This window comes from Spermophilus citellus (assembly GCF_964194105.1).
Source record: "Spermophilus citellus genome assembly, chromosome: 10".
Taxonomy (NCBI): Eukaryota; Metazoa; Chordata; class Mammalia; order Rodentia; family Sciuridae; genus Spermophilus; species Spermophilus citellus.
In genome coordinates this window covers 121865619-121880132 of record NC_138197.1, presented here as the reverse complement: position 1 = coordinate 121880132, position 14514 = coordinate 121865619, and the positions used below count along the sequence as shown (strand labels likewise).

General features: G+C 35.6%; 1 protein-coding gene across 3 annotated transcripts in view; it reads right to left on the bottom strand.

The window, feature by feature from the left end:
* The window catches only part of POLR3B (RNA polymerase III subunit B), a 136394-nt gene that overhangs the window by 49310 nt on the left and 72570 nt on the right, over positions 1 to 14514 (bottom strand). For all 3 annotated transcript variants that reach the window (XM_081310647.1, XM_081310645.1, XM_081310646.1), the window contains exons 17-20: positions 14210 to 14284; positions 13597 to 13695; positions 9558 to 9685; positions 1024 to 1233 (exon numbers count right to left, since the gene is read on the bottom strand). In XM_081310647.1, coding sequence (XP_081166773.1) covers positions 1024 to 1233; positions 9558 to 9685; positions 13597 to 13695; positions 14210 to 14284 — 512 coding nt within the window. The remainder of the gene's footprint in view (positions 1 to 1023; positions 1234 to 9557; positions 9686 to 13596; positions 13696 to 14209; positions 14285 to 14514) is intronic.

Below are 14514 nucleotides of genomic sequence, written 5' to 3'. Positions count from 1 at the left end.
ACTGTGACTGACATAAAAGCAGTGCAGAATCAACTGGCTTTCAAACATTGTGTGATCTTGAAATGTCATACAAGAGCCATTAGCCGCAAGACACTGGACTGCAGTGTGAATCCAAGCTGCATGGAATAGAGAAACGTTTTCTTCTAAGTGTCAACAGACGTTTTATTTACAGGTGGTAGCTTTAAAAGCTAGGGGACAGTAAACTCAGATCATTAAATTGTGTTGTGGAGTTTTTGACAGACATCACAAAGTCTTCAGATTTCCACATAAACGTAACCAGTTAATCAGAAAGGAAAACATCTAGTTTTAAAGCATGGCTGTTGTCATTTGGAGGAAAAAAAGAGGCATAAATTAAGTGCAGCCAACATTAATGCCAATGACACATGTCTCAAAGTACTATTAGGGCTGCCTAGCAACTACAAAGAGGGAAGGGGAAGGCATAGTGGGTATGCCAGGAAGGAAAAAGAGAAACAGATCATGAATAGAGAAGTCAGGCTGCAGATCAGGTGATAGCTAACACACCATGAAGCGGTGACCTGCAAAAGTGAACTGTCAAAACAGAGAAAGAAGAGTGCAGAAACAACAAGCTAGGGCTTGTATATGTGTATTTTAAACTGTTGTCATTTGGTTAAAAAAAAAAAAAAGAGGTATAACAGAGGTATAAATAAAAAATAGCCTTTTTCATCTGAATACTGTTACTGCTTCTCAAACAGGTACCTTACTTCATATATTGTAATTCCTGCTGGGGAAAAAAAAAATTCTTTTTTTTTTCTCTTTAAGAAACTGTCTCAAGTCACCAAGAAAATAAAATAATAAACAAAAAGATTCTGTAGCATATCATCTCAACATAACAGTCATTAAAAACAATCAACCAAAAAGCCACTACTAGAATGTGAATATCTCTGTGTACATGCTGTCACTTGAAACCGACATTTGACACCAAGTGATTTTTGTATGAATCACCCCCTATATCTCACTCTGCAAAAAGTACTTTTGGTGTTAGAGCCTTGAAAATATGCTCACCTCGGTCCAAGGAGGCCTTGTTTAAAACAAGAGCGTCTTCGATATCGTAACCACTGTAACTCATCACAGCAACCGTCGCATTCTGTCCTGCAGGCAATTTCTCAAATTCTATCAGCTCAATGGTTTTTGTTTTAACCATGGGCTTTTGTGGATATGCTAGCAGATACATGAGAGTATCAATTCTATTTCTCTGGTTGTATCCAATGGTACCTGTATTGATCATGGAGAAAACAAAATGCAATATTCTATTATGTAACATGATTAGGTAGCAATGAATATAGATAAACACATTAACTTTGCTAATTAAAAAGAAGAAAATCTTCAGGTCAAATATTTTAAAAGCAATTTACTCATGGTAGCTAATCCCTCTTAAAAGCAGTCTTTCTCACTAATATTTAAAATCCCACAAAGAAGAAAACATCATACTTGAGGTACACTAATTTAAACAACTTCAACATTTTAGATTTACAAAATTGATCTTGTTTGAGGAATTTTAGACTTCACTGGCCAATTTCACGCTCTTGGCTCTTGTGGAAGGGTAATGGGAGAAGGACATCGTTTATTCACCAGAAGGAGCTTGCAGAGGGCAACAAACAGATATAGTTCAGAAAAATAAATCAACAACTACAAAAGTCCTAAATGAAAAAGACTGCAGGAAAGGACGGAAGGAATGAATGAAGAAAGAGGAAATCAACTAAAGACAGGGAAGAGTGTATCTATTCATCTAAGTAACTATTCACTTATTAAGAAGTTAATGCATATGTACTCTGTGCCAAGCACTGGAGATAAATGGGGAAAGGCAAGTTCTCTGATCTTGAGGGATCTGGGGTCTCGGATGGCTCTTTACTCTTAGCAATCAGACTTTCTACCTGATTGGTCCTGAGAAGGGTGTTGCTGGGTCACTGTTAACTGAAAATAAAATCAGAATGTTAGCCCTTTCTCTTTTTTCTCCGAGAAATACACCAGGATTCATAGTCTTCATGAAGAGAAGTCTTTCAGTGCCTTGGGCTTATGTTGACCCTACATAGAGACCTTAAAATTGGGGACCAGGCCTGTCCCACTATTGAAGTTGTGTATGAGCTACTGAGCCTCTTTAATCTCTCTTTCATAGCTCTCTATTCCCCAATGAGTGGCTGAGAAGTTAAGAATAGATGCTAACATTAGGAGAAAGACAGCAGTTTTGTCTCTCTCTTGTACATGCCTCCAAAGTAACACCCCCTGCCCCATGCCCTGTGGTACCTATGTGCCATTTCATGAAGCTATGCTACTTAGGCAAGCAGATACAGAAGCTTAATATTTATTTCCTTTAACTTCTCCATATTCATGTCTTTAAATCAATGATCATCTCAATTCAGGGCTGCAAATAAACCATTCAAACAGCAAATATGATATATGGTACTCCTTGACAATCACTACTGAGAGAAATAAAATCTGTAGAGTGTATAAAAGAAATTCTCCTAGTACAGTGCCAAGCTCACTGAAGATGTTCAATAAATGTCAAGTGAATTAAGTAGAAGAATCATACTACATTTTTTATGACAGGATGTATCTGTGTTTAAATCTCTAGAAAATTTATCAAAGTTCAGCTGAAAACAACAGTCCAACTGGACCTAGTGAACTTGCACTGCAAACTGCCAATTAATTTATGTTATTTTAGTGCCAACTAATAACCTGGGCAGGACACCTGGCAACAGATCATGACTGTTCTAGAAATAAGAATGCCACCAGGATCATGGTAAAGTTCACTGACAATAAATGTGTCCTTTTCCATGAAATCATTTTAAAATTTATGTTGAGATTTCAGCTCCAATTGTGTACTTTACTCAGCTTGAGATGAGGGTTTAGGCAATGTCCCACCAGGCTGCCAAACTGTCTCCTGAAACCTGAGACAAGCATTATCACGCAGCAGGGAAGCTTTGCCTCTACACAATGGCGAAAGAGGCTGGATCCTGCTATAAATTATGCTACCAGGCCCAGAACATAATTTTCGGGCATTCCAGCTGATCATTGAATAGGGGAGTAGCAAAAATCATTAAGCACATATTCGGGGTTTATGATCTCATAAAAATCTTTCTTCGAAAACTTTTGAAAGAACTTGTCTTGTGGGAGCATCCATGTACATACATTTTTAGTAACAGTATGGGCAAGTTAAAATGTAACTCATAAACTGTGATTTCTATATCATAAAACTTTAAAATGCCAACAGATCCCCATAATTTATATAAAAATTATGAATGGATGACTAACTATTTTGCTAATAAGCAATTTTTTTGAAAAATTTCCCTAAGAAATTAAATCATAAGGCCTGCCTGTCTGAAGCACCTGCACAAACTAGGACGCCCCTATTACTGTCTCCAGTTTCCTTAAAAACAATATTGCAGGGACTTGGATATGTGGCTATGTGGTAGAGCATTAGCCTGGCATGTACAAGGCCCTAGGCTTGATAACCAAAAATAAAGAGAATAAGAGGTTAAAAAAAAAAAAAAAAAAAGGCACATGAGAGGGCAGGTTATATACATATAACTAGCACAAGGAGAATATCTATAAGCTGTATTTTACTTATATTGCCCCATTTTGCTGGAACTACAGTCTCAAATAATTTCCTATTCTTACTTCTCAAGACATACTATTTCTTATAAAGCCTCATTTTCTTGATAATAACTTTCTTAAGTTACAAACTGGCATAGCAGGGTATAAAATGTATAGCTGGGCACAGCAACTTAGGAGGCTGAGGCAGAAGGATCACAAGTTCAAGGCCAGTCTCAACAACTTAATAAGGCTCCAAGCAACACAGCAAGCCCCTGTCTCAAGTAAAAATAAAAAGGTCTGGAGACCTTAGTAGTAGAGCATTCCTAGGTTTAATCCCCAGTATCTGTTCCCCACAAAAAGTAAGTTAAAATAGGGAAAAAGTACTTTTTTTCCCCCAAAGTGGGATGAAAAAGATTAGTAAGAATGTAAACAAATTAGAATACAAATATTGAAAAAAATGTCATTTTATGCATTTAACTATTTCGTTTTCCTCTGTCCAAAATCTTCATCATTATCAAATACAAAATACTTTATCCATTTAGAGTATCAAAATGAATGAGTTCTGACAGATATATACCCTTGTAAAACCACAAACACAACCAAGATCCATCCCTAGAGATGGATATATTTTATCATTAGAGATTAGTTTGCATTTTCTACGGTTTTATATAAATGGAACCATATATATGCTCTTATAACTGCTCGTTCCACTTGGCACAATTCTGATTCATACATTTTTCATTCCTTTTGATTGATGAGCACTATTCTGCTGTATGAATAAACGCTACAAGACACATTCATGTACAAGATTGTGTATTTTAATTTCTTTGGATAAATATCTAGGAGTAGTACTTTCTGGGTTGTTTGGTAACGGAATGATTAACTTTTAAGAAACTATCCAGAATTTTCCAGATTTGTTACATTTCTTTCCATCCCATCAGCAGAGTATGAGCCCTCTGAGGGGCTTGTGTGCACCCTCACACCAGCACTTAGCATGCTGGCCTTTTTAACTTTGATAATTCTAACATTTGTACAGTAGTATCTCATAGTTTTATTTGTATTTACCTGACAATAATGCTAAACATAGGCACACATGATTATAGGTGATTCCTATTGCTTTGAAAAGTGCCTGGTTGTGGTTTTGCTTTACCTATCTTTTTAATAAGTTGTCTTCTTACTGAAGAGTTTATATATATTATATATGCATGCTAGATACAAATACGTTCTCCTAAACTGTGGCTTGCATATTTGTATTCCTGTCTTTCAGAGAGCAAAGGTTTAATTTTGAGAAGGTCCAAGTAATTAATTTTTCTTATGATTTGTATTTTTTTATGTCCTAAGAAAACTTAAGTCAAAACTTACTAAAGATTTTCAACCGTTTCAGTCTTTAAAGTTTTATGGTTTTAACTCCTACATTTAAGGCTATGATTCATTTTGTGTTAATTTTTATATAGTATGAGATTGAAATTGACATTCATTCTTTTTCTCACATTGATAGTCAGAGATTTTATTTTGTTCAAAACATTTTTCTTTGCTTAATGAAATACTTTGGAAATACATTCATTGAACATCAATTGCCCTTAAAAGTGTGGATCTATTCTTGGACTCTGATATATAATTCTGTTCCATTCACCTATATATCTGCCTGTCTGTCAATACCATAGTATCTTTATTATAATAGCTTTACAGTTAGTCAAAATCAGGTTGTTTAATTCTTCCAATGTGTTCTGTTTCAAAATTATCTACAAAATCTGTTGCTGGTTTCTTGACAATTTTTTATATGCTCCAAGAATTCACTGATTTTGGAACATTTATTCGGTTCTTACCATACCACCTACTAAGCTGGCATTATGCTAGGCTCAAGGATACAATAATAAACAAGGACCATTCCTGCCTTCAAGGAGCTTAGAATTTGCAGTCCAGCAGAAAGGCAGCCTAACTGTGACCCATGGAGGTTAGGAAGAAGTGAGGAAAAAAGTTAGTTTTAGCTGAGAATTTCAGTAAGTTAATAGAAGACATAATATAACCTCTTATTAGTTGTTCAACCATACTGGGATTCGGCATCCTTGCCAAAAAAAAAAAAAAAAAAAAAAAAGCTTATATTATTTCTCACAGGATTATGTTTGTGTTTAAAAAAACAAATATATACAAGAATTTTGGAGGGCTGGGGTGTAGCCTCTGTAGTAGAGCACATGCTTAGCATGGGCAAGGCCCTAAGTTCAGTCTCCAGCACCACCCAAATTGGGATAGTCAGTAAGTGGTAATATTCATTATAAACAATAACAATATCTGGTAGTACAGTAATGATAAAAACATATAGTCCATCACCTTGCAATATCACCTTCTCTACCTCCAAATCTAACCTGCATACTAAACTTTAATTTTATCTTCAAACATACTCATTGACAACATTTCTAGTCTTAGGAACACTACATAAGCTCGTATCAAAAACAGCTACAATAATTTTAAAAAATACTTTAATAGCAGAACTCTAAAAAAAAGAACTGTCACGAATACTTTGGCCAAGACTATTTTTTTTCATTTTGTGCACCCAAAAAAATAATAAATATAGCTAAAAAAACAAAGAACATCCCAAGAGTAGGGAAAAGGTATAGAAGGAAACAAAATTTGTGAGGATCTTTGTGTGTCATGTGTTTTGAATATTTCAAAAATTTCCAGCATCTTTCTAGTACATCCCATTCCTACCCTTAAGTGAGGAACATAAGGGAAGAAACTGTTTGCTTAGAAACAGAATCTATTGAAAACAAAAAGAGTCTGCATTAGTTCCTGAGTTTAAAAAAAAAAAAAAAGACAAGTCCCAACAACTGGGAGTTGAAGCAGGAAGGGTTGGTGAGAAGCTGTGGAGGGGCTGCAGGGGGGGGGGGGCGGTGATGCATATTCATTAACTAAGCTGATAGTGACTGAGTGATCCTTTTCAACAGGACAGTGTTCCACTAGAGGACTGCCAACTAATAAAATGGGCAGGATATGAAAGTGTGACTCATGTGAACTTAGCACTGAGTGCCACCAAGACTCTACATAATACAGCACCAACACTGAGCTTTTGCTCCTAGAGCTAAGCTGAGTGACCTGGAGACCTTGCCATTTGCAGATGTCTACCTGACTTCTTGCTCTGAGCCATGTCACAACATAGAGCCATATCCACGAACGAGGGGAGCTTCTCAGCAGCACAGACAGATGCTGCGTGAAAACTTGAACTTATTAATAACTTGAAGTACCAAAGACCTAAGAAACCCCCTCTGCTGGTGTTTCATGTGGAATAGATCTCTCCCATGTATGAGGTAAGGCTTTTAGTTTCTCCGTTTTGTGCTAGTGTTGGTCTCCTTTGCAGTGATGGAAAATGACTTCTTTCCTCACACTGTTGATGGGACTGGAAGGTTGGTATTTTAAAGGGACAGGTGTTGGTAAACAGCACATTTTTCAGGTTGGCTAGAATATTTAGTGAATCAACCCTGGACTAGTCTTTCACTTTCCATATAGAGTAACAGATAAACAGCAACTAAAATATTACTTAAGAAAATTTACATAGAATCTCTGTGAGATTTAAACAGTCTTCATTGATGGCTCCTATTTAAAATGGGAGAACATGATTTTTAGTTATCAGCTGCCAAGACTGCATGGAATTAAGATGATCCAGAAGTCCACTCAAAAGCGTAGGTCTGCTTTTTAAACCCAGAACTCGGCTGTGGATTTTCTCCCTCTACTGACCTTTTCCTTTTGTGATTTTTCATATAGACCTTGCTCAATACTTCTGCAGCTATTTCAGTGTCCAAAGAGATATGTGGCCATGTTATGTGCTAACTTTAAATGTACTTTAATCTCAATGCTTTTCTTTCCAGTCAGGTGTTTTGTAATAACAAATAGTAACAAAGGCTTTTTTTTTTTTTTATTACTTAAGATATTCAGTGGCTTTTGTCTTCCTAGCGTCAGCAGTAACGTCAGAGGATTGTATCCAAGGAGCTAAATGTGCAGGACCCAGGGTCAGAGCAGCTGAATACACCAACCTCAGAAAACACAGACAATGAATTGCAAATGACACTCAAAACAAAACGAGGAAAAAAACCTTCACACAGAAAACTACAAAAGAACTCTACAGACACTGAATTGGCTTTCTGTACACACTGATCCTGCTTAACTGTGTGTGGTAACTAACCCAACGCTTCAGATACTCAGGGCCACAAAATAAAAGGTTGTTTTTATGTTTTGTTTTATTTGTAGAGAGTGGTGTTATAAAAATAAAAATATTATTTCTTTCTTTTATGCCTATTCTTTATTTTTAAAAAAGCTTCACTAAGTGGAGATAGATGTAGCCCTTTGGTTTTAATCTTCAAACACATAAAGAGTGGCATTAGCGATGAAGTGATTAGTCTTCCCTTAATTCTACTGAAGGTTCTACACAAAAGGTATATTGTTTCAGCCGGGATTCACATCATGAAACAAAATGGTTTGGTAAACCCAATAGAAGTGATAGCCCTTTCATGACACACAGGGTTCAGCACTGTATATTTCAACTTGTTAGTGAGTCAGAGGCACAAGCAGGACCTCAGCCTCCACTGCCACTGAGGATGAATGGGAAGGCAAAACTGATGAGCTGCTGTTTAGATTTTCCCACTGGGAATTATTCCCAACTGTCCAAGCCTTATATCATTCAGGTAAATGGTAGCAGAGCAACATGCTTTTATTTCTTCCCAGCTAGCCAAAGGGCAATATAAAAAACTGAAAAGTAATATGTCTACTCTCTATTCATAATAAAGAAATAGGATTCCTTAATCATCAAATTATGGTCGGCTCAGATGGTTGTCGGTTAGCAAGAAGCTGAATGCACTCTGACTGACCCCCAAAGGCAATGCAAAAACCTTCCCCTCTACACTTTCACAACTTCTTCATGAAGTTCCTTACATCCCTTAAAATTAGAGAATGGCAAATCATATTTATGTCATAGGCATATATCTATAGAAAATTTACTATGTTTTAAATGATTTTAAAAAACCATTTCAAAAGTTTATAAGCAAAATTTGTTTGTTTGTTTTTTTTTTTTTTGGTGTGGCGGGGCAGGCATTGGAATTATCTCTGTATCATCTTCAAGACAAAACATAAACTCAATATATGGTACTTCTCAAACACACTTCTTCCATTCAATATCAGATGGCCACACTAAAGTACCAAGACTTCCCACTGAAATGCTTACATTTCTACTACCCTTGAAAAACACTCTTTCAAGGCCAAGCTCAGCTCTATCTTCCTCCTCTAATTTCTTTAGGCTCTGGCTGCTGATTTATTAAACATTCACTGAACTACACTGAATTACTGTTTTGTTGGTTTGGTCTCTCCTACTAGGCTGGGATCTCCTTAGGCACAGGACTCTGTCTCATCTGTTTTCAGGTTACACCCTTATATGGTATAGGCTTGCTCAACAAATGTGATGAATGGTTGGATGATGAATGGATGGACTGATAGATAAATTAGTAGATGGAGAGACGAAAAGAAAGGAAAATATAAAGAAGGAAAATGAACTCAGATTAGGTGTGGTAGTTTTAGGAGATGCAGAAGCAACTACAAGGATATAATGAGTTTAATGATTATCACCTAGACAAATCCTAGTTACATTCTAGCACATAATTTGCATCTTTATTTTCTCTCTGCCTCCTCCCTTCACCTTGAGTTTTTTTTTTTTTTTGCTTTCTCCCATTTCTCTGAGTTAACAATTTACATTTTGTAGAACTTTCCTCTTCATATTTACTTGCTTTTAATTCTGTGATATTTATTATATGTCACTCTGTTAAGGGAACAAGTTCAGCGTGATTTTCTGAATTTCTGTTTTAAGTTTTAATCAGGACAGGGCTCCTGCAAGCACTGCAAGTTCCACAGGCAACTTTCAGGCATCACCAATGTTTGATAGAACCAAATACATGCTACTAGTGAAGAATAAAAATGTAAGTCTTTCCTGCAAGTATTTAAAATTAAGCTTGAGAAAGATATCTTACCCATGGCTTGTTTCCCCATGGCACACTGATAGGTGTTTCTTGGGGACTGGTTATGATGAGGATATGGGATCAGGCCAGCACAAACGCCGAGAAGAGTGAAGGGTTCAATCTCCAAGTGGGTGGTATCTCTACCAATCAAGAATTAGACATCTGAGTCAAGCACTAAAATCAATGTCTCTTAAAGTATATAAAAATATCTTTATCTAGTTCTCCCGGGAATTTATAAGATTATACATTTTGATGCTAGCAAAACTGAAAAATAAAAACATACTTAAATAAAATACAATAAAACTTAAGAACTTAAAAATTTATATTATTATAAAAACTGAATTAGTGATAGACATACAAGAAAAGGGAGACAGCATAGAATTGCATTCATAAAAAATAAAGCATTATTATAGCATACTATCAATATATAATATATAGAGAAACTAGTATGTTGAATACAGAAATACAGTATTAGTAATATGCATATGGATGGGTAGGCTGTCACATTATCAATGAGATGGCTGTCACGTTTGAGAGGAACATACCTCCTTTAAAGACACTGTATGAGGACTAAAAGCATAACCACTCACTAACTATGGCTACGTTTTTTGAGGAGGGGGACAGTTAATGGGGATTAAACTCAGGGGCACTTGATCACTGAGCCACATCCCAGCACTATTTTGTATTTTACTTAGAGACAGGGTCTCACTGAGTTGCTCAGTACCCCACTTTTGCTGAGGCTGGCTTTGAAATCGTGATCCTTCTGCCTTACCCTCCCAAGCCTCTGGGATTACAGGTGTGTGCCACTGTGTCCAGCTAACTGTGGCTACTTTGCACTTGAAATGTTAGGCCAGTGTGACTGAGGAAATAAATTTTTTATTTTACTTATTTAAAAATTTGAAACTCAAATTTACATTTAAAAACTCAACTGATTATTTTTTTAAAAAATATTTATTTAGTTGTAGATAAACATACATTATATTTATTTTTATGTGGTGCTGAGGATCAAACCCAGTGCCTCATACATTTGAGGCAAGCACTTTACCACTGAACTACAGCCCCAGCCCCTCAACTGATTATTTAAAACCTTCTAATTATGTTCAGAGTAGCTTACATTTATGAATCTACTTTTACAACTAAAATGTTATGAAATCAGATTAGATTGAGTATTTCTGATGAAATTTAACATCCAAGATGAGATATGTACACTATAAATGCACATCAGATTTCGAACACTTGTAGTAGAAAAAAGAAAGTAAAATATTTTAGGATTCTTACACTGATTACATGTTGATGTGATAGTATTTTGAATATACTGAGTTAAGTTAAAATATTTATTATTAATTTCACCTGTTTCTTCTTACTTTTTAAATGTGGCTACTAGAAAATTTGAAGTTGTATCAGTGGCTTGCACAATATTTTTATTGGATAGTATTGCTATAGGTTTAAAACAAAAGGGAAGAGTTCATCTCATAGGTGCCAGAATCTTAGTTACTTTCATAACGCATTTCTGCAGAAAACCCAGTTTTTGATTAAATGACAAAGCACCTCAGATATTTCAATAAGGAAGGAGGAGCCAAATTATTCTTAGGCCTTTGCTGACAGTAACAGGTATCACACTCAGAATCCATGGTCTTCTAACCTCAAGTGATTGGAAGGTGGAACCCTAACATTTCGGTGGTTGGTAGTCCCGTGGAGAGAAGTGATTTCAAGAAACTAGGTCCTAATCTGTCATAGAAATTTAGTTGTGATGTATCTGGCCCAAGATTTTCTACTAATTCATTTATCCATCCATTTTTCTTTTAATACTCATGTATTGAAATGTGTTCCTAGTGTGGTGAGAGTGGGTACTTTCTGAGTAGCTTTTGGTTGAAGAAATTGTTTTCCTTAGGACCTGGCAAAGCTCCATTCTGTCATTACCTTGGGCCTCCTGTCAGCAGGATAGGAAAGGGTTGTAGGTTTTGTTTTGTGTTTTCAAGAACATGGGCTTAAAGTTACATTTTATAGGACAGAATAAAACAGAGTTTATTTTAAATATTTATTCCATTAATAGCCAGGCTGACATTCCCCATGGAAATAAAATTACTTTTCAGATGTAAAGACTGAGTTGAGTTTAAAAGAGAAAACCAAAGGGAAACATCAAATAATTTTTCTTTTATCAGGACAGCAACATATACAAGATCACGTAGTTTCTAATATTTTTATGTGGTGCTAAACATTCTGAGTTCTAATTTTACAAAAAAGGAAAATTATTTACTTTAAAATCATAACCACCATAAGTTTCTGTCCTGAACAGGAGTTAGGAGATTTCTCTTCCAATGTGATAAAGCACTTAAATTCACTTTAAATTAAAAGTAAATAACTTATTGCTTATAATTGGGGAAAAATTAGAAAAAAACCTAAATATTCTATTAATAGGGAACAAACTAAATAAACTACATATGTGAAGGAAGATACTCTAATAATAAACAGAAAAATAATAATTTATACATATATTCAAATACATGTACATGCATTAATATGGAAAATGTCCAAAAGACACTATTAAGTTTAAAAGTTAAGCCACTGAAAACATGTTACCAGTGTCTTGAATATATGCATTGTGGGGGATCAGCTTATGTATTTTTATACTCATTTAGAAAAATATCTAGAAAACAAAGATCAAACTATTAGCATTATCTACTTAAGCAGAGTGGAGTCTGTTGGAATAAGGAAGGAAGGGAATTTATTGTTTTTACTTTATGCATTTCTACACTTCAAAAAACGTTATAAGTTAAATAATACAGCAATTTTTATATTTTTTAAATAAGATGAATTTTATGTGTGAAATAGTTCAATGGTTGGGTAATCCTAATAGTCATAAGCATTTATAGCAATGAAAAAAGAGATTAAAAAAACTCAGCCTCAAAAAAAAAAAGATAAAAATAAAACTCAGCCTCATGAAGCTTACAGTGGAGGGGAAAAGACACATATAAACTAGCAAGACACAACTTTTGCTCTATACTAGTAAGACTAGAAAATAAACAGTATAAAAATTTAGCAGGGAACAGGGTATTTAGAGATAGAGGAGTTTCAATTTTAAAACAAGTTAGTCAGAAGACTCACAAAAAGGTGACACCTGGGTGAACCTGGAGGCGAAACAGTGAATCCCTGTAGGTGTGTGGGGGGAGGGAAAGGGAGAGAAATTTTAGGCAGCAAAGGTGCTGAGACACAGCATGCCAGGAGCATCATCAGGAGAGGCCAGTGTGGGTGAAACTGAGTGAGGGGAGGAAGAGGAGGCTGCTGCAGGATGAAGACATCGTGGGCAGATGTGCAAGAACCTAAGGCCTCTATGAGGACTTTCAGGGGATGGGAGAAGAGATGTGACATGAGCACACTATTCTATGAGGAACAGGCTGAATAGGGACACAGGGAACAATAGTCAGGAGACTTCTGCAAGAGTCCAGGCAAGCAATGACATGGACTAGGGTGGCAGACTGTGGTGGTAAGAGCCTGGATTGTGGGTGAATTTTGAAGGCTTACATTACAAGCCAAGGAAATGTTGTGGATATGGGCAGGGAGAATAGCTGAATTGAAACCCACATTTTCAGCTTGAGTAACATGAAGGAGAAAACACTATGAGCATATTACCATCTCAAGTTCATCTCATGCTTAGAGATATCTTTATAGGGAATTCCTGCTCTGACAGTAAGAATTCAGATGTCCACTGATAAAATTCTTTCTAGAAGAAAGAAATCCATTTTCATGTAGCCCGATTAATTACTTCAATTTTTACAGTAATTGAATGTTAAAATCAGAAAAATTATTTCTTTCAGAAAAACACACACTAAATGCCACACGGCCTGGAAAGATAAGTAAGTCTAAAGATGACTTGTTAGCAACTTTGTGGTACCTTCGATTGGGACAGTCACAGGTATGCTTCACGACACAACAGTACACCTCTAACAGTTTTCTACTATAGGAATACACCACAGAATGGGAGGACAATGGAAAGAAGGCAGTGTCTATGGTCAGAAAAGGTTTTAATTAAAGTGCTACAGATTCTACTTACTTATTAATTGTATGTTCATAGAGTGCAATGTTACAATCATTTTCTTCATTCACATCTAAATATTCTACCAGACTCTCATGTAAGAAATCTTCAAAATTCCTGGGAAAATAATGATAAAAGGGACATTATAAAAGAGCATTTTACTGAAACATTTTATATAACAACAGAAGATACTGGGTTGCACTTGGCCCAAGGCACCTTTCTCTCCCAGAATTAATATACTGAGATACTTGAAACAGGTTATTCTTGAATCACGGTGTGATCACAAATCACTGAGATAAAAACATTAATGTATCTGATTTTTGCTAATATGGTTTTCACTTCTAAAATATTTGACTTCAGAAACTCCACATAATGAAAGACCCACAGTATATACATCAAAGTTCTTTTCTCACTAAAAACTATTAGTGTAGAAATTTACACCAAGACTTTCAATTTAACCTGGTAAGTATTTTACCATGTCCAAGCAACTTCATATGGAGAAAAAAACCATTTTTTTTTTAAACAGACTGGTATATTTGATGGGGAGGAATTAAGAGATCAAAAATGAAAATGTACTTTTCTTAAAAGAACAACAAATCAAATAACATTATTTTTACTTCTGGCCATTTACCTGTACCCCTGAGCCAGCTCTTCCATATGCTTATTTGTGACTGCTGGCTTCTGTTTCTTAACAATTATGTAAGGTCTAGGAAGGAAAAAAATAACAACTTAATAGTAATTTCACAGAAGAGTTATACCAGCAAGTAATATCTGTTATAATGAAATAAGGGAAAATGTAGAAATGATCAAAGTTATACAGATTGCTTGAGAACACTAATTTTAGCATATGTGACCATACAGGGGCCTCTACCTGCATGCACACAGGTGTTCTCTCAAACACAAATGCACACCACACACATACACACAGTTTTAAAT